We start from the raw sequence: 25,273 nt of genomic DNA on the forward strand, positions 1-25,273 counted from the left end.
GTCTCCTCCTCCTCCTCCTCCTCCCCTGGGGAGCTGCTGCCACCCATCCCACAGCAGAGAGATGCTGCTTTTTCCAGCCCTGGGGAGCTGCCCCAGCACATCCTCACCCCCCCAAACCCCCAGACAGCTCCCACAGCACCCCCAGGATGGAACTGCTGCTGTCCCCAAACACCCCCCATCCTTTATCCCTCTCTAACCCCCCTCAGAACCCCTCATTCTCTCTGATTCTCCCCCTTGATCCCCCCCAGACCCACTTAAACCATCACTTAACGAAGCCACCCCCTCAACACTGACCCCCCCCTCACCCCCAGGGCCACGTTATCTCCCCTCAGATACCAACTCTCTCCTTCTCTTGGCAGTTTTGGCTCCAGAAGAAGAAGAACTGGTGGCTATGGAGGTGGGTTCACCCCCTCTCCTGAAAAAACCCCTTCCCTCTGGGCAGCTGGATCAACCCCCTACCAGGATAGGGACCAAACTGTCTCCTGAACCACCTGGGAGCAAACCAGAGCCTCAGGACACAAAATGTGAGTATTTTACCTCTTTATCAGCCCCAAACAGCTGAGCCAGGGGGTGGTTTTACTGTGAGGAGAGAGCAGGGAGCCTGGCAGGTGTTTATTTAACCCCATCCAGGAAGATTTGTAGCTCCTTTGAGTTTAATTTGATTTATTCCTCCCTGTCAGCAGGGATTTGGAGCTCTTAATGTCTAAATCAACCCCCAAGGGTGGTCAGAACCCTTTGGGATGGAGAATAGATGTAGTTGGACCAGGCTCCTTCCACCCTGGAGCAGCAATCCATGTCCTTCCTCAGCTCTTCCCTGTTTTATTCCTCTTTGTAAGCAGGGATTTGGACCTTCTAATGTCTAAACCAACCCCCAAGGGTGGTCAGAACCCTTCAGGATGGAGAATGGATGTATCTAGACCAGGTTCCTTCCACCCTGGAGCAGCAATCCATGTCCTTCCTCAGCTCTCTTCACTCTTCCCTGCTTTATTCCTCCCTGTGAGCAGAGATTTGGAGCTCTTAATGTCTAAATCTACCCCCAAGGGTGGTCAGAACCCTTCAGGATGGAGACTCCACCTTGCTCCTCGTGTTTCCTTCCCCTCCCATGTCTTGATTTTGGTTCTTTCCTCATCTTCCCTGCTTCATTCCGCCCTTTCAGCAGGGATTTGGAGCTTTTAATGTCTAAACCAACCCCCAAGGGTGGTCAAAGCCCTTGGGGATGGAGAATAGATGTATCTAGACCAGGTTCCTTCCACCCTGGAGCAGCAATCCATGTCCTTCCTCAGCTCTTCCCTGCTTTATTCTTCCCTGTGAGCTAATCCTACCAGGGATTTAGATCTTTTAATGTCTAAATCGACCCCCAAGGGTGATCAAACCCCTTCCAGATGAAGCCTCCACCTTGCTCCTCATGTTCCCTTCCCCTCCCATGTCCTGATTTTGGTTCTTTCCTCATCTTCCCTGCTTTATTCCTCCCTGTGAGCAGATATTTGGACCTTCTAATGTCTAAAACAACCCCCAAGGGTGGTCAAAACCCTTCAGGATGGAGAATGGATGTATCTGGACCAGGTTCCTTCCACCCTGGAGCAGCAATCCATGTCCTTCCTCAGCTCTTCCTCCCTGTGAGCAGGGATTTGGAGCTCTTGATGTCTAAAACAACCCCCAAGGGTGGTCAAAACCCTTCAGGATGGAGAATGGATGTATCTGGACCAGGTTCCTTCCACCCTGGAGCAGCAATCCATGTCCTTCCTCAGCTTTTCCCTGTTTTATTCCTCCCTGTGAGCTAATCCTACCAGGGATTTAGATCTTTTAATGTCTAAACCAACCTCCAAGGGTGATCAGACCCCTTCAGGATGGAGACTCCACCTTGCTCCTCATGTTCCCTTCCCCTCCCATGTCCTGATTTTGGTTCTTTCCTCATCTTCCCTGCTTTATTCCTCCCTGTGAACAGAGATTTGGAGCTCTTAATGTCTAAATCAACCCCTAAGGGTGGTCAGAACCCTTCAGGATGGAGAATGGATGTATCTGGACCAGGTTCCTTCCACCCTGGAGCAGCAATCCATGTCCTTCCTCAGCTCTTCCCTGTTTTATTCCTCTCTGTGAGCAGAGATTTGGACCTTCTAATGTCTAAACCAACCCCCAGGGGTGGTCAGAACCCTTCAGGATGAAGCCTCCACCTTGCTCCTCATGTTCCCTTCCCCTCCCATATCCTGATTTTGGTTCTTTCCTCATCTTCCCTGCTTTATTCCTCCCTGTGAACAGAGATTTGGAGCTCTTAATGTCTAAATCAACCCCTAAGGGTGGTCAGAACCCTTCAGGATGGAGAATGGATGTATCTGGACCAGGTTCCTTCCACCCTGGAGCAGCAATCCATGTCCTTCCTCAGCTCTTCCCTGTTTTATTCCTCTCTGTGAGCAGAGATTTGGACCTTCTAATGTCTAAAACAACCCCCAGTGGTGGTCAGAACCCTTCAGGATGGAGACTCCACCTTGCTCCTCATGTTCCCTTCCCCTCCCATGTCCTGATTTTGGTTCTTTCCTCATCTTCCCTGCTTTATTCCTCCCTGTGAGCAGATATTTGGACCTTCTAATGTCTAAAACAACCCCCAAGGGTGGTCAAAACCCTTCAGGATGGAGAATGGATGTATCTGGACCAGGTTCCTTCCACCCTGGAGCAGCAATCCATGTCCTTCCTCAGCTCTTCCTCCCTGTGAGCAGGGATTTGGAGCTCTTGATGTCTAAAACAACCCCCAAGGGTGGTCAAAACCCTTCAGGATGGAGAATGGATGTATCTGGACCAGGTTCCTTCCACCCTGGAGCAGCAATCCATGTCCTTCCTCAGCTCTTCCCTGTTTTATTCCTCCCTGTGAGCTAATCCTACCAGGGATTTAGATCTTTTAATGTCTAAACCAACCTCCAAGGGTGATCAGACCCCTTCAGGATGGAGACTCCACCTTGCTCCTCATGTTCCCTTCCCCTCCCATGTCCTGATTTTGGTTCTTTCCTCATCTTCCCTGCTTTATTCCTCCCTGTGAACAGAGATTTGGAGCTCTTAATGTCTAAATCAACCCCTAAGGGTGGTCAGAACCCTTCAGGATGGAGAATGGATGTATCTGGACCAGGTTCCTTCCACCCTGGAGCAGCAATCCATGTCCTTCCTCAGCTCTTCCCTGTTTTATTCCTCTCTGTGAGCAGAGATTTGGACCTTCTAATATCTAAACCAACCCCCAAGGGTGATCAAAACCCTTCAGGATGGAGACTCCACCTTGCTCCTCATGTTCCCTTCCCCTCCCATGTCCTGATTTTAGTTCTTTCCTCATCTTCCCTGCTTTATTCCTCCCTGTGAGCAGAGATTTGGAGCTCTTAATGTCTAAACCAACCCCCAAGGGTGGTCAGAACCCTTCAGGATGGAGAATAGATGTATCTGGACCAGGCTCCTTCCACCCTGGAGCAGCAATCCATGTCCTTCCTCACTCTTCCTTGCTTTATTTCTTCCTGTGATCTAATTCTACCAGGGATTTAGATCATTTAATGTCTAAACCAACCCCCAAGGGTGGTCAGAACCCTTCAGGATGGAGAATAGATGTATCTAGACCAGGTTCCTTCCACCCTGGAGCAGCAATCCATGTCCTTCCTCAGCTCTCTTCACTCTTCCCTGCTTTATTCCTCCCTGTCAGCAGGGATTTGGACCTTCTAATGTCTAAACCAACCCCCAAGGGTGGTCAGAACCCTTTGGGATGGAGAATAGATGTAGCTGGACCAGGTTCCTTCCACCCTGGAGCAGCAATCCATGTCCTTCCTCAGCTCTTCCCTGCTTTATTCCTCTCTGTGAGCAGAGATTTGGACCTTCTAATGTCTAATACAACCCCCAGTGGTGGTCAGAACCCTTCAGGATGAAGCCTCCACCTTGCTCCTCACGTTCCCTTCCCCTCCCATATCCCGATTTTAGTTCTTTCCTCACCTTTTATACCCATTTCCCCCCTTCTTTTCCCCTCCCCCCTCTCATATTTTCTTCCAGCCCAGAACCTCACCACCTGTGAAGTCTGCGGCGCCTGTTTCGAGACCCGCAAAGGTCTCTCCAGCCACGCGCGCTCCCACCTCCGCCAGCTGGGGGTGGCCGAGTCGGAGAGCAGCGGGGCCCCCATCGACCTCCTCTATGAACTCATGAAACAGAAAACCAAACCAGATGGAAGCCCCATCTCTCCAAACCTTGCCAAGAAAGCTGGCTCACCTAAAGATGCCACCACCACCACCTCCACCACCACCACCTCCTCCTCCTCCTCTTCGGCTTCGCCTCGACCTTCTCTCCTGGCGCTGGGCAAAGGCGCCGACCGCCTTCCCGATGGGCCCGTTAATAAAGCCATCAAATCTCCACCTGGTTTCTCCAAAAACCTCTCCCAACCAGGATCTCCTGGCCTTAAGAAGGTTCCAGCAGCTCTGGCTGGATCCCCATCACCCAAAAACCCCGAGGAGAAGAGCGCCAAGCTCTCCCTGAGCCCTCTGCAGAGCTCCCCGAAAGCGCAGTGGCCGCAGGCGGATGAGGAAGGACCCCTCAATTTGAGTGAGTTTATTGCCCCCCACACCCTCCCTCTTGTTGCCCTTTCAGCTGAGGGGAGGGAAAAGCCTCCCAGTATCTCCCAGTATCCCACCCCTGACAAGCCACTTGTCCCAGTGGAGCGCTGTGGGTTTGGGTCCTGGCACTGGGATATACTGGGAAAGGCTCTTGGAACCCAAATGGTCCTCCCAACAGCATCCCAGCTCCTTGAGAGCTGTGGGTTTGGTTCCTGGCACTGGGATATACTGGGAAAGGCTCTTGGAACCCAAATGGTTCTCCCAACAGCATCCCAGCTCCTTGAGGGCTGTGGGTTTGGTTCCTGGCACTGGGATATACTGGGAAGGGCTCTTGGAACCCAAATGGTTCTCCCAGCAGCATCCCAGCTCCTTGAGTGCTGTGGGTTTGGCTCCTGGCACTGGGATGTACTGGAAAAGGCTCTTGAAACCCAAATGGTTCTCTGAGTAGGAACCCAGCTCCTTGAGAGCTGTGGGTTTGGTTCCTGGCACTGGGAAACACTGGGAAATACTGGGAAAGGCTCTTGGAACCCAAATGGTTCTCCCAGCAGCATCCCAGCTCCTTTAGGGCTCTGGGTTTGGTTCCTGGCACTGGGATATACTGGGAAAGGTTCTTGGAACCCAAATGATCCTCCCAGCAGCATCCCAGCTTCTTGAGCGCTGTGGGTTTGGTTCCTGGCACTGGGGAACACTGGGATAGGCTCTTGGAACCCAAATGGTTCTCCCAGCAGCATCCCAGCTCGTTGAGTGCTGTGGGTTTGGTTCCTGGCACTGGGATATACTGGGAAAGGCTCTTGGAACCCAAATGGTTCTCCCAGCAGCATCCCAGCTCGTTGAGTGCTGTGGGTTTGGTTCCTGGCACTGGGATATACTGGGAAAGGCTCTTGGAACCCAAATGGTTCTCCCAGCAGCATCCCAGCTCCTTGAGTGCTGTGGATTTGGTTCCTGGCACTGGGATATACTAGGAAAGGCTCTTGGAACCAAACTGGTTCCCCAAGGAGCAACCTAGCTCCTTTAGGGCTCTGGGTTTGGTTCCTGGCACTGGGGTATACTGGGAAAGGCTCTTGGAACCCAAATGGTCCTCCCAACAGCATCCCAGCACCTTGAGAGCTGTGGGTTTGGTTCCTGGCACTGGGATATACTGGGAAAGGCTGTTGGAATCCAGATGATCCTCCCAGCAGCATTCCAGCTTCTTGAGCACTGTGGGTTTGATTCCTGGCACTGGGATATACTGGGAAAGGCTCTTGGAACCCAAATGGTTCTCCCAGTAGTATCCCAGCTCCTTGAGTGCTGTGGGTTTGGCTCCTGGCACTGGGATATACTGGGAAAGGCTTTTGGAACCCAAATGGTTCTCTGAGTAGGAACCCAGCTCCTTGAGAGCTGTGGGTTTGGTTCCTGGCACTGGGAAACACTGGGAAATACTGGGAAAGGCTCTTGGAACCCAAATGGTTCTCCCAGCAGCATCCCAGCTCCTTGAGTGCTGTGGGTTTGGTTCCTGGCACTGGGATACACTGGGAAAGGCTCTTGGAACCCAAATGATCCTCCCAGCAGCATCCCAGCTCCTTGAGTGCTCTGGGTTTGGCTCCTGGCACTGGGATATACTGGGAAAGGCTCTTGGAACCCAAATGGTTCTCCCAGCAGCATCCCAGCTCCTTGAGTGCTCCGTGTTTGGCTCCTGGCACTGGGATATACTGGGAAAGGCTCTTGGAACCCAAATGGTTCTCCCAACAGCATCCCAGCTTCTTGAGGGCTCTGGGTTTGGTTCCTGGCACTGGGATATACTGGGATTTCAGCCTCCATGGGGCTTCCACTCCCTCTCCCTTCCCCCAAATCTCCCCACCAGTTAGAAATCCCCTCCCATGAAGCTCTTCCCCCATCATTCCCACTTCCATGGTGCTGGGAAGCAGCTCCACACCCTCCCACCACCCCAGTTTACCCCACTCTTCCCATGCTGAACTCTGGATTTCCGCCAGTTCCAAGCATGGATCCACCTCAATCTCCCCATCCCAACCCGCCACCGATGGTTCCACCCATCCAACAACCCTCCAGCTCCTCAGGACCACCACATCTTCTCCAGATAACCACCTTTTTTGGGGGGGGAAACCGTGGGTGACACACAGGAGAAGGACTTGGGGGGTCCTGGTGGGTGACAGGGTGGCCATGAACCACCAGTATGCCCAAGGAGGCTGGTGGGATCTTGGGGGGCATCAAGAGGAGCGTGGGCAGCAGGTCAGTGAGGTGATCCTCACCCTCTGCTCTGCCCTGGTCAGGCCCCACCTGGATGGTTGTGTCCATCTCTGGGACATCAGGGACAGGGATCTCCTGGAGAGGGTCCAGGGGAGGAGTATGAAGGTGATGAAGGGTCTGGAGGAGGGTGTGGAGATGATGAAGGACCTGGAGCATCTCCCCCTCTGAGGAAGAGGCTGAGTGAGCTGGGGCTGGAGAAGCTGAAGGGTGGGACCCAGGGGGACATGGGCAGCTTCTTCTCAGTGTCTGTGGGGACAGGACAAGGGGTGATGGGCTCAAGTTGGGTCCAGGACAAGGGGTGATGGGCTCAAATTGGGGTTCCACACTGATATGTGGAGGAACTTCTTCCCAGTGAGGGTGATGGAGCCCTGGGCCAGGGAGACTCCTGTGGAGACTCCATCTCTGGAGATGCTCAAGCTCCATCTAGATGTCTCCCTGGGTGACTTGTCCTGGGGACCCTGTTTTGGGAGGGGGATTGGACTTGATCTCTGGAAAACCCTTCCAATCCCAGTGAGGGTGATGGAGCCCTGGGACAGGCTGCTTAGGGAGGTTGTAGAGTCTCGGGCTCTGGAGGTGCCCAGGCTCTGGAGGTGCTCAGGCTCTGGAGATGCTCAAGCTCCATCTAGATGTCTCCCTGGGTGACTTGTCCTGGGGACCCTGATTTGGGAGGGGGGTTGGACTTGATCTCTGGAAATCCCTCCCAACCCCAGTGAGAGTGATGGAGCCCTGGGACAGGCTGCTTAGGGAGGTTGTGGAGTCTCAGGCTCTGTATGTGCCCGGACTCTGGAGGTGCCCAGGCTCTGGAGGTGCCCAGGCTCTGGAGGTGCCCAGGCTCTGGAGGTGCTCAGGCTCTGGAGGTGCTCAGGCTGTGGAGGTGCTCAGGCTCTGGAGCTACTCAAGCTCTGGAGGTGCCCGGGCTCTGGAGGTGCTCAGGCTCTGGAGCTACTCAAGCTCTGGAGGTGCCCAGGCTCTGGAGCTACTCAAGCTCTGGAGGTGCTCAAGCTCTGGAGGTGCCCGGGCTCTGGAGCTACTCAAGCTCTGGAGGTGCTCAAGCTCTGGAGGTGCCCAGGCTCTGGAGCTACTCAAGCTCTGGAGGTGCTCAAGCTCTGGAGGTGCCCAGGCTCTGGAGCTACTCAAGCTCTGGAGGTGCCCAGGCTCTGGAGCTACTCAAGCCCTGGAGGTGCCCGGGCTCTGGAGCTACTCAAGCTCTGGAGGTGCCCGGGCTCTGGAGCTACTCAAGCTCTGGAGGCACCCAGGCCCTGGAGCTACTCAAGCTCTGGAGCTACTCAAGCCCTGGAGGTGCTCATGCTCTGGAGCTACTCAAGCTCTGGAGGCACCCAGGCCCTGGAGCTACTCAAGCTCCATCTGAACATCTCCCTGTGTGTCCTCTCCTAATGACCCATCTTTGTCAGGGAGGGTGGTGACTGAACCCAACAATCCCTTGAGTTCCCTTCCACCCCTTCCCCTTCCCTGGTGGGACATCGGGGTTGCGTATGTGTGTCCCCCTCCCCAAATTGAGCGCCGTTGGTTCCCCTTCTCCTCCTCTTCTTTCTCCATCTCCTTCCAGCAGCCTCCGGAGCGGAGCCGGTGCGTGACATCCGCTGTGAGTTCTGTGGGGAGTACTTTGAGAACAGGAAAGGTCTCTCCAGCCACGCTCGGTCCCACCTCAGGCAGATGGGGGTGACCGAGTGGTACGTCAACGGTTCCCCCATCGACACCCTAAGGGAGATCCTCAAAAGAAGAACCCAACCAAGGAGTGGAACATCTACTGGTCCTGGCCAAAAAACCATGGCTAAGACTCTCCTGGGGAGTCTTGGAGCTCTGGAACCGCGTGGACCTGGAGAGATTCACATCCCCAGCCTCACCAAGAAGGTCCAACAACCTGGCAGCCCTCTGGGGCAATCTCCTACCTCATCCCCACCTCCTACAGCCAGGAAGATGTTTCCAGGCCTTTCTCCTCCCTCCTTGCAGAAGAAACTCAAACAAGATCAGCTGAGGGTGGAAATCAAACGGGAGATGATGTCTGGAGGACTCCATGGAGAACCTCACCCCTCCGACAGAGCTTGGTCCCCGCGGGAGGAGATGTCGCCGCTCAACCTCTGTAAGTCAGTGACCATCATCATCATCTTCCTATCTTGCTCTTGGGGTGCAAAGGAGGGGTCCCTCTCATTTTGGGAGGAGCCAAGACCTCTCCCTGCTCCATCTCCCATCGTTGGTGTTGGAGGAACCTTCCCAAGAAGAGGGATGGGAGAACCCTCCTTGCTGGTGGGATTGGGGTTCAGATCTGGGTCCTGTGAGGTTACTGGTGGGGGGTTGTTGTCTCCTTCCCCTCCCTGCCTTGGTCTGGGGGTGCAGAGGAGGGGTCCTTCTCCTTTTGGGAGGAGCCAAGACGTTTCCCCACTCCATCTCCCATGGTTGATGATGTTGGGGGAACCTTCCCAAGAAGAGGGATGGGAGAACCCTCCTTGATGGTGGGATTGGGGTTCAGATCTGGGTCCTTGGAGGTTACTGGTGGGGGGTTGTTGTCTCCTTCCCCTTCCTACCTCCTTCTGGGGACACAAAGGAGGGGTCCCTCTCATTTTGGGAGGAGCCAAGACCTTTCCCTGCTCCACCTCCCATGGTTGGTGGTGTTGAAGGAACCTTCCCAAGAAGAGGGATGGGAGAACCCTCCTTGCTGATGGGTTTGGGGTTCAGATCTGGGTCCTGTGAGGTTAGTGGTGGGGGGTTGTTGTCTCCTTCCCCTTCCTACCCACCTCTGGGGACATAAAGGAGGGGTCCTTCTCATTTTGGGAGGAGCCAAGACCTCTCCCTGCTCCATCTCCCATGGTTGGTGGTGTTGGAGGAACCTTCCCAAGAGGAGGGATGGGAGAACCCTCCTTGATGGTGGGATTGGGGTTGAGATCTGGGTCCTGTGAGGTTAGTGGTGGGGGGTTGTTGTCTTCTTTCCCTCCTACCGCCCTCTGGGGACATAAAGGAGGGGTCCCTCTCATTTTGGGAGGAGCCAAGACCTCTCCCTGCTCCATCTCCCATGGTTGATGATGTTGGAGGAACCTTCCCAAGAAGAGGGATGGGAGAACCCTCCTTGCTGATGGGTTTGGGGTTCAGATCTGGGTCCTTGGAGGTTACTGGTGGGGGGTTGTTGTCTCCTTCCCCTCCTACCTTGCTCTGGGGGTGCAGAGGAGGGGTCCTTCTCCTTTTGGGAGGAGCCAAGACCTCTCCCTGCTCCATCTCCCATGGTTGGTGGTGTTGGAGGAACCTTCCCAAGAGGAGGGATGGGAGAACCCTCCTTGCTGGTGGGTTTGGGGTTCAGATCTGGGTCCTTGGAGGTTACTGTTGGGGGGTTGTTGTCTCCTTCCCCTTCCTACCCCCCTCTGGGGACATAAAGGAGGGGTCCCTCCTTCTGGGAGGAGCCAAGACCTCTCCCCACTCCATCTCCCGTGGTTGATGATGTTGGAGGGACCTTCCCAAGAAGAGGGATGGGAGAACCCTCCTTGCTGATGGGTTTGGGGTTCAGATCTGGGTCCTGTGAGGTTAGTGGTGGGGGGTTGTTGTCTCCTTCCCCTTCCTACCTCCCTCTGGGGACAAAAAGGACACTGGGCTCCTGTTTTGGGAGGAGCCAAGACCTCTCCCTGCTCCATCTCCCATGGTTGGTGGTGTTGGAGGAACCTTCCCAAGAAGAGGGATGGGAGAACCCTCCTTGCTGATGGGTTTGGGGTTCAGATCTGGGTTCTGTGAGGTTAGTGGTGGGGGGTTGTTGTCTCCTTCCCCTCCTACCTTGCTCTGGGGGTGCAGAGGAGGGGTCCTTCTCCTTTTGGGAGGAGCCAAGACCTCTCCCCACTCCATCTCCCATGGTTGGTGATGTTGGAGGAACCTTCCCAAGAAGAGGGATGGGAGAACCCTCCTTGCTGATGGGATTGGGGTTCAGATCTGGGTCCTTGGAGGTTTCTGGTGGGGGGTTGTTGTCTCCTTCCCCTTCCTACCTCCTTCTGGGGACACAAAGGAGGGGTCCCTCTCATTTTGGGAGGAGCCCCAAATGGAGAGGAGACGTTTCCCTGCTCCATCTCCCATGGTTGATGATGTTGGAGGGACCTTCCCAAGAAGAGGGATGGGAGAACCCTCCTTGCTGATGGGTTTGGGGTTCAGATCTGGGTCCTTGGAGGTTACTGGTGGGGGGTTGTTGTCTCCTTCCCCTTCCTACCTCCCTCTGGGGACAAAAAGGACACTGGGCTCCTGTTTTGGGAGGAGCCAAGACCTCTCCCTGCTCCATCTCCCATGGTTGGTGGTGTTGGAGGAACCTTCCCAAGAAGAGGGATGGGAGAACCCTCCTTGCTGATGGGTTTGGGGTTGAGATCTGGGTCCAGTGAGGTTAGTGGTGGGGGGTTCCCCTTCCTGCCTTGGTCTGGGGGTGCAAAGGAGGGTTCCTTCTCCTTTTGGGAGGAGCCAAGACGTGTCCCCACTCCATCTCCCATGGTTGGTGATGTTGGAGGGACCTTCCCAAGAAGAGGGATGGGAGAACCCTCCTTGCTGATGGGTTTGGGGTTCAGATCTGGGTCCTGTGAGGTTAGTGGTGGGGGGTTGTTGTCTCCTTCCCCTCCTGCCTTGCTCTGGGGGTGCAGAGGAGGGGTCCTTCTCCTTTTGGGAGGAGCCAAGACGTTTCCCTGCTCCACCTCCCATGGTTGGTGGTGTTGGAGGAACCTTCCCAAGAGGAGGGATGGGAGAACCCTCCTTGCTGATGGGTTTGGGGTTCAGATCTGGGTCCTGTGAGGTTAGTGGTGGGGGGTTCCCCTCCCTGCCTTGGTCTGGGGGTGCAGAGGAGGGGTCCTTCTCATTTTGGGAGGAGCCAAGACCTCTCCCCACTCCATCTTCCATGGTTGGTGGCGTTTGAGGAACCTTCCCAAGAAGAGGGATGGGAGAACCCTCCTTGCTGATGGGTTTGGGGTTGAGATCTGGGTCCTGTGAGTTTAGTAGTTGGGTCTTTTTGACCGGGGACCCTTCTCCTCCCCCCTGATCCCCTTCCATGTGTCCTCTCCCCAGCTTCCAGAGCCGATCCGGTGCGTGACATCCGCTGTGAGTTCTGTGGGGAGTACTTTGAGAACAGGAAAGGTCTCTCCAGCCACGCTCGGTCCCACCTCAGGCAGATGGGGGTGACCGAGTGGTCGGTCAACGGTTCCCCCATCGACACCCTAAGGGAGATCCTCAAGAAGAAATCCAAACCCTGTGTCATCAAGAAAGAACCTCACCCTTCCACCATTGAACCCCCAAAACCTCTTGGGGAAGAAGGGATGGACCCCAAATCTCCTGGCAAAATCCTTCAGGGCATCACCCTCCCATCTTTAAGTGGGAGGACTGGGAAGCCCAACCCTGGAAGTTCTACCTTAAATAGGGACATCTCCTTGTCCCCTCTCACCAGCAAAGCCCAGGGGGGTTTCTTGACCCCCTTGGCAGCCAAACGGCCCTTGCAGGACGAGCGGTTGGGTCCTCACCAGGCTGAGGTCAAGCACAAGACCTACATCCAGACTGAGCTGCCCTTCAAGGTCAAACCCACCCACACCTGTAAGTCAGGGATGGACAGATGGACATTGGGGATGGGATGGGGGTTTGGGGGGAGGGTTTCATCCTGGGGAGGGGGTTCTAAAAGCCCACCCAGATGAAGGAGTTGGGGCTTGGGGAGGGAGGGGGTGTGGGGTGCTGGTTTTTCTCTGTGGAGGTGACCTCGCTGAGGTGGGGTGGGGAGTAGGGGAAGACACCAGGGGGGTGGGTTTCACTCTTGGGGGGGTTGGATTCGCTCTAAGGGGTGGGTTTCACTCTTGGGGGGGTGGGTTTCACTCTTGGGGGGGTGGGTTTCACTCTTGGGGGGTGGGTTTCAGTCTTGGGGGGTTGGGTTTCACTCTTGGGGGGTTGGATTCACTCTAGGGGGGTGGGATTCACTCTTGGGGGTGGGTTTCACTCTTGGGGGGGTGGGATTCACTCTTGGGGGTGGGTTTCACTCTTGGGGGGGTGGGATTCACTCTTGGGGGGGTGGGATTCACTCTGGGGGGGTGGGATTCACTCTGGGGGGGTGGGATTCACTCTGGGGGGTTGGGTTTCGCTCTGGGGGGTTGGGTTTCGCTCTGGGGGGTTGGGTTTCGCTCTGGGGGGTTGGGTTTCGCTCTGGGGGGTTGGGTTTCGCTCTGGGGGGTTGGGTTTCGCTCTGGGGGGGTGGGTTTCGCTCTGGGGGGGTGGGTTTCGCTCTGGGGGGGTGGGTTTCGCTCTGGGGGGGTGGGTTTCGCTCTAGGGGGGTGGGATTCACTCTTGGGGGTTGGGTTTCACTCTTGGGGGTTGGGTTTCACTCTTGGGGGTTGGATTCACTCTAGGGAGGGTTGGATTCAGTTTTGGGGGTGGGTTTCACTATGGGAGGGTTGGATTCACTCTGGGGGGGTGGGATTCACTCTTGGGGGTGGGTTTCACTCTTGGGGGGTGGGTTTCACTCTAGGGGTGGTTTGGATTCGCTCCAGGGGGGTGGGTTTCACTCTGGGGGGGTGGGTTTCACTCTAGGGGGGTGGGTTTCACTCTTGGGGGGGTTGGATTCACTCTGGGGGGGTGGGTTTCGCTCTGGGGGGGTGGGTTTCACTCTTGGGGGTGGGTTTCACTCTGGGGGGGGTTGGCTTCAGTCTTGGGGGGTGGGATTCACTCTGGAGGGGTTGGATTCACTCTTGGGGGGGTGGATTTCACTCCAGGGGGGTGGGTTTCACTCTTGGGGGGGGGTTGGATTCACTCTGGGGGGGTGGGTTTCACTCTGGGGGGGTTTAAATTCGCCCCAGGGGGGTTGGATTCGCTCTAGGGGGGTGGGATTCACTCTGGGGGGGTAAATTCACTCCTGGGGGGTTGGATTCACCCCAGGGGTGTGGATTTAGCTCAAAGGGGGGGTGGGTTTCACTCTGGGGGGGGGGTTAATCCTGGTGCAGATGTCGATCCTGGTGTGTTCTGTTCTCCCCCCCCCCCCATCCCAAATCCTCCCACCCCCCATCCCAAATAAACCCCCATCCCAAATCCTCTCCCTCTGTCCCCTCACAAATCTGCTCCCCCCTTCCCAAATCCCCCCTCCCCAAATCCCCCAACAAATCCACTCTACCTCCCCCCAAATCCCCCCTACCCCACCCCAACTCCCCCCCCATGTCCCCAAACACCCCCTACCCCACCCCAACTCCCCCGCCATGTCCCCAAACCCCCCCTACCACACCCAAACCCCCCATGTCCCCAAACCCCCCCACCCCAAAATGCCCCCAAATCCCCTCTACCCCACCCCCCAAACTCCCCCGCCATGTCCCCAAATCCCCTCCCCATGTCCCCAAATCCCCCTTACCCCATCCCAAATCCCCCTTACCCCATCCCAAATCCCCCTTACCCCACCCCAACCCCCTCCCCATGTCCCCAAATCCCCCTTACCCCATCCCAAATCCCCCTTACCCCACCCCAACCCCCTCCCCATGTCCCCAAATCCCCTCTCCCCCACCCCAACCCCGTTCCCACGTCCCCAAACCCCCTCTACCCCACCCCAACCCCCCTCCCCATGTCCCCAAATCCCCCTTACCCCATCCCAAATCCCCCTTACCCCACCCCAACCCCCTCCCCACGTCCCCAAATCCCCCTTACCCCACCCCAACCCCCTCCCCACGTCCCCAAATCCCCCTTACCCCACCCCAACCCTCTCCCCATGTCCCCAAATCCCCTCTACCCCTCCCCAAATCCCTCCCTACATCCCCAAATTCCCCTTACCCCACCCCAACCCCCTCCCCACGTCCCCAAATCCCCTCTACCCCACCCCAAAACCTTCCCCATGTCCCCAAATCCCCCTCTACCCCACCCCAAACCCCTCCCCACGTCCCCAAATCCCCTCTACCCACCCCCCCATGTCCCCAACCCCCCCATGCCCCCAAACACCTCCTACACCACCCCAAAATGCCCCCAAATCCCCTCCCCATGTCCCCAAATCCCCTCCCATTGTCCCCAACCCCCTCCCCACGTCCCCAAATCCCCTCTATCCTGCCCCAAACTCCCCCCCTCGTCCCCAAATCCCCCTCTACCCCACCCCAACCCCCTCCCCATGTCCCCAAATCCCTTCTACCCCACCCCAAACTCCCCCCAACGTCCCCAAATCCCCTTTACCCCACCCCAAACCCCTCCCCACGTCCCCAAATCCCCCTCTACCCCACCCCAAACCCCTCCCCATGGCCCCAAATCCCCTCTACCCCACCCCAACCCCCTCCCGAAATCCCCCTTACTCCACCCCAAATCCCCCTTACCCACCCCAACCCCCTCCCCACGTCCCCAAATCCCCTCTCCCCCACCCCAAACCCCTCCCCACATCCCCAAATCCCCTCTACCCCCCTCCACCCCACCCCAACCCCCTCCCCACGTCCCCAAACCCCCTCCCCATGTCCCCAAATCCCCCTCTACCCCACCCCAAATCTCCCTCTACCCCTCCCCAACCCCCTCCCCACCCCAACCCCCTCCCCATGTCCCCAAATCCCTCTCTACCCCACCCCAACCCCCTCCCCACGTCCCCAAATCCCCTCTACCCCACCCCAACCCCCTCCCCACGTCCCCAACCCCCCTCTACCCCACCCCAAACCCCCTCTACCCCACCCCAAACCCCCTCTACCCCACCCAAACCCCCTCCCCATGTCCGCATACCCCCTCTACCCCACCCCAAACCCCCCTTACCCCACCCCAACCCCTTCCCCACATCCGCAAATCCCCTCTACCCCTCCCCAAATCCCCCTCTACCCCACCCTAAACCCCTCCCCACGTCCCCAAACCCCCTCCACCCCACCCCAACCCCCTGCCCACGTCGCCAACCCCTCCCCACATCCCCATATCCCCCTTACTCCACCCCAAATCCCCCTTACTCCACCCCAACCCCATCCCCACGTCCCCAAACCCCTTCTACCCCATCCCAAACACCCCCTCTGTCCCCAAATCCCGTCCCCAAATCCCCTCTGCGCCACTGCAAACCCCACCCCATGTCCCCAAACCCTCCCTGTGTCCCCAAATCCCCTCTACCCCACCCCAACCCCCTCCCCACGTCCCCAAACCCCTCCCCACGTCCCCAAACCCCTCCCCACGTCCCCAAATCCCCTCTACCCCACCCCAACCCCCTCCCCATGTCCCCAAACCCCCTCTATCCCACCCCAACCCCCTCCCCACATCCCCAACCCCCTCCCCACGTCCCCAAACCCCCTCTACCCCTCCCCAACCCCCCCCATGTCCCCAAACACTCCCTACCCCACCCCAAAATACCTCCAAACCCCCTCTACCCCACCCCAAATCCCCCTTACCCCACCCCAACCCCCTCCCCACGTCCCCGAACCCCCTCCCCACGTCCCTGAACCCCCTCCCCATGTCCCCAAATCCCCCTTACCCCACCCCAAATCCCCCTTACCCCACCCCAAACCCCTCCCCACGTCCCCAAATCCCCCTTACCTCACCCCAAACCCCTCCCCACGTCCCCAAATCCCCCTTACTCCACCCCAAACCCCTCCCCACGTCCCCAAATCCCCCTTACCCCACCCCAAACCCTTCCCCATGTCCCCAAATCCCCCTTACCCCACCCCAACCCCCTCCCCATGTCCCCAAATCCCCTCTCCCCCACCCCAAACCCCTCCCCACGTCCCCAAATCCCCTCTACCCCACCCCAAACCCCCCCATGTCCCCAACCCCCTCCCCACGTCCCCAAATCCCCTCTACCCCACCCCAACCCCCTCCCCACATCCCCAACCCCCTCTACCCCACCCCAACCCCCTCCCCACGTCCCCGAACCCCCTCCCCATGTCCCCAAAATGCCCCTTACCCCACCCCAACTCCCCCTTACCCCACCCCAAACCCCTCCCCACGTCCCCAAATCCCCCTTACCCCACCCCAAACCCCTCCCCACGTCCCCAAATCCCCGTTACCCCACCCCAAACCCCTCCCCACATCCCCAACTCCCCCTTACCCCACCCCAAATCCCCCTTACCACACCCCAAACCCCTCCCCACGTCCCCAAACCCCTCCCTGTGTCCCCAAATCCCCCTCTACCCCATCCCAACCCCCTCCCCATGTCCCCAAATCCCCTCTACCCCACCCCAACCCCCTCCCCACGTCCCCAACCCCCTCCCTGTGTCCCCAAATCCCCCTCTCCCCCACCCCAACCCCCTCCCCACCCCCCCCCCTGTTCCCCCCCGTCCCGCAGCGGGCGAGGCGTGCTGCGAGCTGTGCGGCCTTTACTTCGAGAACCGGAAGGCGCTGGCCAGCCACGCGCGGGCGCATCTGCGCCAGTTCGGGGTGACCCAGTGGTGCGTCAACGGGTCCCCCATCGAGACCCTGAGCGAGTGGATCCGCCACCGGCCCCAAAAGGCCGGCGCCTACCGCAGTTACATCCAGGGGGGACGCCCCTTCGCCAAGAAATTCCGCCACAACAACAACAACAACCCCCCCAGCACCACCCCCCCCACCACCAGCACCCACCATCATCATCATCACCATCACCACCACCGCCAGCACCACGGCGACGGCGGCGGCGGCGGCGTCAGGCGCTTGGCGTGTGGTGCTGGGGGTGGTGCTGGGTTGGGCTTGTTGGGGAAAGGGGCAACGGGAGACGTGGCCCCCGGAGCCAACGGGAAGGTTCTGGAAGGGGGAAGCGGAGGGGAAAGGAACCTGGTGGCTTCCGTGGCCTCGGCGGCGGCGGCGGCGGCGCTCTCCTTGGTGAAGGTGGAGGAGCAGCAGCGGGCCAATGTGAATAGTGAGTTGGAGCCTCCTGCCTTCCTCTTCTTCCTCCTGCCTTCCTTCCTCTTCTTCCTCCTTGCTTCCTTCCTTCCTCTTCTTCCTCCTGCCTTCCTCCTCTTCTTCCTCCTGCCTTCCTCCTCTTCTTCCTCCTGCCTTCCTCCTCTTCTTCCTCCTGCCTTCCTCCTCTTCTTCCTCCTGCCTTCCTCCTCTTCTTCCTCCTGCCTTCCTCCTCTTCTTCCTCCTGCCTTCCTCCTCCTCTGCCTCCTGCCTTCCTTCCTCTTCTGCCTCCTGCCTTCCTCCTCCTCTGCCTCCTGCCTTCCTCCTCCTCTGCCTCCTGCCTTCCTCCTCCTCTGCCTCCTGCCTTCCTCCTCCTCTGCCTCCTGCCTTCCTCCTCCTCTGCCTCCTGCCTTCCTCCTCCTCTGCCTCCTGCCTTCCTCCTCCTCTGCCTCCTGCCTTCCTCCTCCTCTGCCTCCTGCCTTCCTCCTCTGCCTCCTGCCTTCCTCCCCTTTTAGCTCCTGCCTTCCTCCTCCTCTTCCTCCTGCCTCCTGCCTTCCTCCTCCTCTTCCTCCTGCCGCCTCCCTCCTCCTCCTCCTCCTCCTCTTCCTCCTGCCGCCTCCCTCCTCCTCCTCCTCCTCCTCCTCTTCCTCCTGCCGCCTCCCTCCTCCTCCTCCTCCTCCTCCTCTTCCTCCTGCCGCCTCCCTCCTCCTCCTCCTCCTCCTCTTCCTCCTGCCGCCTCCTCTCCCTCCCCCCTTCCCTCCTCCCCTTCCCCCTCTCTCTTCCCCCTTCCTCCTCCTTCCCCTTCCTCCTCTCCCTCTCCCTCCCCCTTCCCCTTCTCTTCCTCCTCCTCCTCCTCCTTCTTTCTCCTTCCTCCCTCCTCTTCCTCCTCCTCCTCCTCTTCCTCCTGCCTCCCCCCAGCAGTTCCCTCCCCAACCCCTCTTCCCCCCACCCTCTGTCTCCCCGCAGAGTTCGAGCGGCGCCAGGCCCGGCCCCTGGACCCCCCCCTGCACCCCGGGGAAGACGCCGACGGCGCCGAGTTCCAGCAGAAGCTGGAGGGGCCCCGCCAGCCGCCGCCCCGCGTCAGACCCGTCCCCTCCCTGGTGCCGCGGCCACCGCAGACCTCGCTGGTCAAGTTCGTGGGCAACATCTACACCCTCAAGTGCAGGTCGGGCACCTCCCACCCCCCCAACCACCTACCCCCTCCCCCACCACCTCCCCCATCCCCCTCCCACCTCCCCCCACCACCTCACCACCACCTACCACATCCCACCCCACATCTCCCTCTTTTTTTTAGGGGCTTGTTCCCCACCCCTTTCCCTTCCCCCTCCCAAAAGCTCCTCCTTGTTCCTCTCTCATCCATCCTTTTAGGTTCTCCCACCCCACCTCCCACCTCCTTCCACCACCTCCCACCACCATCTCCCTCCACCCCCCCACCACCACCCTGTCCCACCACGTCCCACTCCACGTCTCCCTCTTTTCCAGGGGTTTGTTCCCCACCCCTTTTCCTTCCCCCTCCCAAAAGCTCCTCCTTGTTCCTCTCTCATTCATCCTTTTAGGTTCTCCCACCCTACCTCCCACCTCCTTCCACCACCTCCCACCACCATCTCCCACCCCCCACCACCACCACGTCCCACCCCTCGTCTCCCTCTTTTTCAGGGGTTTGTTCCCCACCCCTTTTCCTTCCCCCTCCCAAAAGCTCCTCCTTGTTCCTCTCTCATCCATCCTTTTAGGGTCTCCCACCACCTCCCACCACCATCTCCCACCACCACCACATCCCACCCCACGTCTCCCTCTTTTTTCAGGGGCTTGTTCCCCACCCCTTTCCCTTCCCCCTCCCAAAAGCTCCTCCTTGTTCCTCTCTCATCCATCCTTTTAGGGTCTCCCACCACCACTTCCTACTCCACCACCTCCCCCCATCTCCTCCCACCCCCCTCCACCACCTCCCACCCCCTCCTCCCACCACCACCACATCCCACCCCACGTCTCCCTCTTTTTCCAGGGTTTGTTCCCCACCCCTTTTCCTTCCCCCTCCCAAAAGCTCCTCCTTGTTCCTCTCTCATCCATCCTTTTAGGTTCTCCCACCACCACCATCACCTTCTACCCTCCCACCATCACCTTCTACCCTCCCACCACCACCTTCTACCCTCCCACCACCACCTTCTACCCTCCCACCACCACCTTCTACCCTCCCACCACCACCTTCTACCCTCCCACCACCTCCCTTCTCCCATCTCCCTCCACCACCTCCCACTCCAACACCCCATCCCACCACCATCTCCAACCACCACCACCTCCCACCCCCTCCTCCCACCCCCCACCACCACCACATCCCACCCCACGTCTCCCTCTTTTTCAGGGGCTTGTTCCCCACCCCTTTTCCTTCCCCCTCCCAAAAGCTTCTCCTTGTTCCTCTCTCATTCATCCTTTTAGGTTCTACCCTCCCACCACCACCACCTTCTACCCTCCCACCACCACCACCTTCTACCCTCCCACCACCACCACGTCCCACCCCACATATCCCTCTTTTTCAGGGGCTTGTTCCCCACCCCTTTTCCTTCCCCCTCCCAAAAGCTCCTCCTTGTTCCTCTCTCATTCATCCTTTTAGGTTCTCCCACCTCCTTCCACCACCTCCCACCACCATCTCCCTCCACCACCTCCCCCCACCACCTACCACCCCATCCCACATCTCCCTCTTTTTCAGGGGCTTGTTCCCCACCCCTTTCCCTTCCCCCTCCCAAAAGCTCCTCCTTGTTCCTCTCTCATCCATCCTTTTAGGTTCTCCCACCACCACCACCACCTTCTACCCTCCCACCACCACTTCCTACTCCACCACCTCCCATCCCACCACCACCTCCCACCTCCCACCCACCACGTCCCACCATGTCCCACTCCACGTCTCCCTCTTTTTCCAGGGTTTGTTCCCCACCCCTTTTCCTTCCCCCTCCCAAAAGCTCCTCCTTGTTCCTCTCTCATCCATCCTTTTAGGTTCTCCCACCTCCTTCCACCACCTCCCACCACCATCTCCCACTTCCCCCCACCCCCTCCCACCTCCCCCCACCACCTCACCACCACCTACCACATCCCACCCCACATCTCCCTCTTTTTCAGGGGCTTGTTCCCCACCCCTTTTCCTTCCCCCTCCCAAAAGCTCCTCCTTGTTCCTCTCTCATTCATCCTTTTAGGTTCTCCCACCCCACCTCCCACCTCCTTCCACCACCTCCCACCACCATCTCCCACCCCCCCCCCCCCCCACCACATCCCACCCCACGTCTCCCTCTTTTTTTCAGGGGCTTGTTCCCCACCCCTTTCCCTTCCCCCTCCCAAAAGCTCCTCCTTGTTCCTCTCTCATTCATCCTTTTAGGTTCTCCCACCCCCACCTCCCTCCACCACCTCCCACCACCCACCACCACCATCTCCCACCCCCCACCACCACCACATCCCACCCCACGTCTCCCTCTTTTTCAGGGGTTTGTTCCCCACCCCTTTCCCTTCCCCCTCCCAAAAGCTCCTCCTTGTTCCTCTCTCATCCATCCTTTTAGGTTCTCCCACCCCACCTCCCACCTCCTTCCAGCACCTCCCACCACCATCTCCCTCCACCCCCCCACCACCACCCTGTCCCACCACGTCCCACTCCACGTCTCCCTCTTTTCCAGGGGTTTGTTCCCCACCCCTTTTCCTTCCCCCACTCAAAAGCTCCTCCTTGTTCCTCTCTCATCCATCCTTTTAGGTTCTCCCACCACCATCACCTTCTACCCTCCCACCATCACCTTCTACCCTCCCACCACCACCTTCTACCCTCCCACCACCACCTTCTACCCTCCCACCACCACCTTCTACCCTCCCACCACCACCTTCTACCCTCCCACCACCACCTTCTACCCTCCCACCACCACCTTCTACCCTCCCACCACCACCTCCCACCACCATCTCCCTCCACCCCCCCACCACCACCACGTCCCACCACGTCCCACCCCACGTCTCCCTCTTTTTCAGGGCTTTGTTCCCCACCCCTTTTCCTTCCCCCTCCCAAAAGCTCCTCCTTGTTCCTCTCTCATTCATCCTTTTAGGTTCTCCCATCACCCACCACCTTCTGCCCTCCCACCACCACCCACATCCCACCCTCTCACCACCACCCTGTCCCACCACGTCCCACCCCACGTCTCCCTCTTTTTCAGGGGTTTGTTCCCCACCCCTTTTCCTTCCCCCACCCAAAAGCTCCTCCTTGTTCCTCTCTCATTCATCCTTTTAGGTTCTCCCACCACCACCACCTTCTACCCTCCCACCACCACTTCCTACTCCACCACCTCCCATCCCACCACCACCTCTCACCACCACCCTGTCCCACCACCTCCCACCCCACATCTCCCTCTTTTTCAGGGGTTTGTTCCCCACCCCTTTTCCTTCCCCCTCCCAAAAGCTCCTCCTTGTTCCTCTCTCATCCATCCTTTTAAGTTCTACCACCACCACCTTCTACCCTCCCACCACCACCTTCTACCCTCCCACCACCACCTTCTACCCTCCCACCACCACCTTCTACCCTCCCACCACCACCTTCTACCCTCCCACCACCACCTTCTACCCTCCCACCTCCCACTCCCCCCCCCCACCACCTCCCACCACATCCCACCCCACGTCTCCCTCTTTTCCAGGGGTTTGTTCCCCACCCCTTTTCCTTCCCCCTCCCAAAAGCTCCTCCTTGTTCCTCTCTCATCCATCCTTTTAGGTTCTCCCACCACCATCTCCCACCACCTCCTCCCACCCCCCACCACCACCACGTCCCACCCCACATCTCCCTCTTTTTTAGGGGCTTGTTCCCCACCCCTTTCCCTTCCCCCTCCCAAAAGCTCCTCCTTGTTCCTCTCCCAGGTTCTGCGAGGTGGAATTCCAGGGCCCTCTTTCCATCCAGGAGGAATGGGTCCGACATCTCCAACGACACATTCTGGAGATGAATTTCTCCAAAGCCGATCCTTTACGGGGAGAAGCTCCACCCCCACCCCAACCCCCCACCATTGCTGAGGCTCAATGAACCCCAAAAAAATCCCAGTTCCCCACCCTCTACCCCCACCCCAAACTGGGAAACGACGGCGGATGTCACACCAGAACATCCTCACACACGTGGTCCTCATCCCACCACCCCCTTTTTCCCCACCCCCCTCCCCATGAGTCCTTATTTTTTGGGGAGGTGGGGGTGGGGGGGGAACCAATCGCTGCCTTCACCCCTCTGGAGCTTTTTCCCCCCTCTTCCTCTCTTGGGGGGGGGCAAAATCCCCCCCCAAACACCCCCTCACCCCCCACCCACAAGCACTACATGGATCAAACACCCCTCAGCGATCCCACCCAGGAGGGAACATCCCATTCCAGGCCGGTCCCTCCGTAGGAGAAGTGGCAGGGGGTGAGGTAGAATCCCCACCCCCTCCTCAAATTCCCCCCTCACCCCCTCCACCCCAAAAAGAACCCCATTTCTGGTTGATTTTAACCCAAAGAACAACCGGTGTCGCCGTTACCCCGACGAAGCCGGGGCGGGGGGGGGAATTTTGGGAAGCGGTCGCCTTCCCTGGAAAACTCTGTGGATTTTGTACAGGCCCCTTGGAGATCATGGATAGTCCAGGCTTTGGTTTAGTTTCTTTTCGTTTTGGGGGGGTCCCCACACCCCTCACCCCCCTCTTTTGCCCCCCCCCCCCAGGTGATGGTGGGGTTCCCTCGTGTGGAATGGGTGGTTTTGCTTGGTTTTGGGGTTGTGTGGTGTCCTTAAATGCTCTTTTCTCACACCAAAAGGCAGCTGGTGCCATCCTGGCAACAGCCAACCGACCACCCAACTGCCCAACCAACCACCTAACTGCCCAACCGACCACCCAACTGCCCAACCAACCACCTAACTGCCCAACCAATCGCCCAACCAACCACCCAATCGCCCAACCAACCACCCAATCACCCAACCAACCACCCATCAAACCAACCACCCAACTGCCCAACCACCCAGCCACTCAAACACCCACCCAACCAAACAAACTCCCAACCAACTGTCCACCCACTCACCCAACCAACCACCAAAGCAACCAACAAGCCAAACACCCAACCAACCAACCAACCAACCAACTGCCCAACCAACCAACCAACTGAACAACCATCTAACCAACCAACCAGCCAACAAAACACCCAACCAAGGACCCATCAAACCAACTGCCCAACCAACCAACCGCCCAACCACCCACCCAACCAACCACCCAACCAGGAAACCAAATGCCCAACCACCCACCCACCCATCAAAACAACCAACCAACCTCCCAACCAACTGTCCAAACAACCAACCAACCAGCCTCCCACCCAACCAGCCAACCAACTGCCCGACCAACCGGCCAATCAACCAACCAACCAACAAGTCACCCAAACAACTGCCCAGATAACCAACCAACCAACTGCTCAGTCAACCACCCACCCAAACAACCACCCACCCACCCAAACAACCACCCAACCAGGAAACCAACAGCCCACCCAACCACCCAACCAGGAAAATAACTGCCCCCTCACCCAGCCAACCACCCACCCACCCAACTGCTCAGCCACCCAACCAGGAAACCCAACAGCCCACCCACCCAAACACCCCCCAACCAGGAGACCAACAGCCCACCCACCCAACCAACCACCCAACCAAGAAACCAACAGCCCACCCAACCAACCAACCAGGAAACCAACTGACCAACCCTCCAACCAACCAGGAAACCCAACAGCCCACCCAACCAGGAAACCAACAGCCCACCCACCCACCCAACCAAGAAACCAACAGCCCACCCAACCAGGAAACCAACAGCCCACCCACCCAAACCACCCAACCAGGAAAACAACAGCCCACCCACTCAAACAACCCAACCAGGAAACCCAACAGCCCACCCACCCAACCAGGAAACCAACCAGGAAACCAACAGCCCAACCAACCACCCAACCAGGAAACCAACAGCCCAACCACCCACCCCAAAAGAAAACTCAACAGCCCACCCACCCAAACAACCACCCAACCAGGAAACCCAACAGCCCACCCAACCAACCACCCACCCAACCAGGAAACCAACAGCCCACCCAACCAGGAAACCAACCAGGAAAACAACAGCCCACCCACCCACCCACCCAACCAGGAAACCCAACAGCCCACCCACCCAAACAACCCCCCAACCAATCATCACCACCCACCACACCCCCATCACCAGCTTCCCCTCATCCCCCCCCTCCTTTAATCCCCCAGGCAGAGGGGGTGGGGGTGTAATGGGACCACTGGTTGACCCCCCCCACCACACAACCCCCCCCACCCCACCTAGGGAACCCCCCACCATTCCAGGAGGGAAAAAGAGGGGGGGGGGGGGGGGGTGGGAAATCCACCTCCCCCCCCAAAATTCACAATTACTTTATTCTTTACCCCCCCTCCCCAAATTTCACCCCCCACCCCCTTTTTTAAGCTCTAGATTTGTGTAGAAAGAAAGAAACACCCATTTTTATTTGGGGGGACCCCCCCCCCTCCACCTCCTCCTCCTCCTTGACACCCCCCCACCCACCCCCCCCAGGCTTCGCCCGGCTCCGGGCGGGATTTTAACGGATAAAATTGGGATTTTTTTGGGTTCTTTTCTTATTTTTAAAGCTTTTTCTTCATTTCCAGGGGGGGATATTTTAAGGGGGGGGGTGTATTTTTTGGGGGGTGGGGTTATTTTGGGGGGGTGGGGTTACTTTGGGGGGTG

The 25,273-nt window shown here is 58.3% G+C and overlaps 1 protein-coding gene across 1 annotated transcript in view; it reads left to right on the plus strand.

Annotated features, from left to right (window-relative positions):
* Window positions 1–23,407, plus strand: part of WIZ (WIZ zinc finger) — a gene marked incomplete at its 5' end in the record, with an annotated part of 57,440 nt that extends 34,033 nt beyond the window's left edge. Inside the window, 7 exons of the mRNA XM_084277776.1 lie at window positions 360–524; window positions 4,012–4,554; window positions 8,377–8,910; window positions 11,844–12,362; window positions 17,020–17,568; window positions 18,516–18,714; window positions 22,416–23,407. Coding sequence (XP_084133902.1) covers window positions 360–524; window positions 4,012–4,554; window positions 8,377–8,910; window positions 11,844–12,362; window positions 17,020–17,568; window positions 18,516–18,714; window positions 22,416–22,575 — 2,669 coding nt within the window. The 3' untranslated portion in view covers window positions 22,576–23,407. The remainder of the gene's footprint in view (window positions 1–359; window positions 525–4,011; window positions 4,555–8,376; window positions 8,911–11,843; window positions 12,363–17,019; window positions 17,569–18,515; window positions 18,715–22,415) is intronic.
* Window positions 23,408–25,273: the final 1,866 nt, after the last annotated feature.

The sequence above is a fragment of the Gallinula chloropus genome (genome assembly GCF_964237585.1).
Source record: "Gallinula chloropus genome assembly, chromosome: 36".
NCBI classification, from domain to species: domain Eukaryota; kingdom Metazoa; phylum Chordata; class Aves; order Gruiformes; family Rallidae; genus Gallinula; species Gallinula chloropus.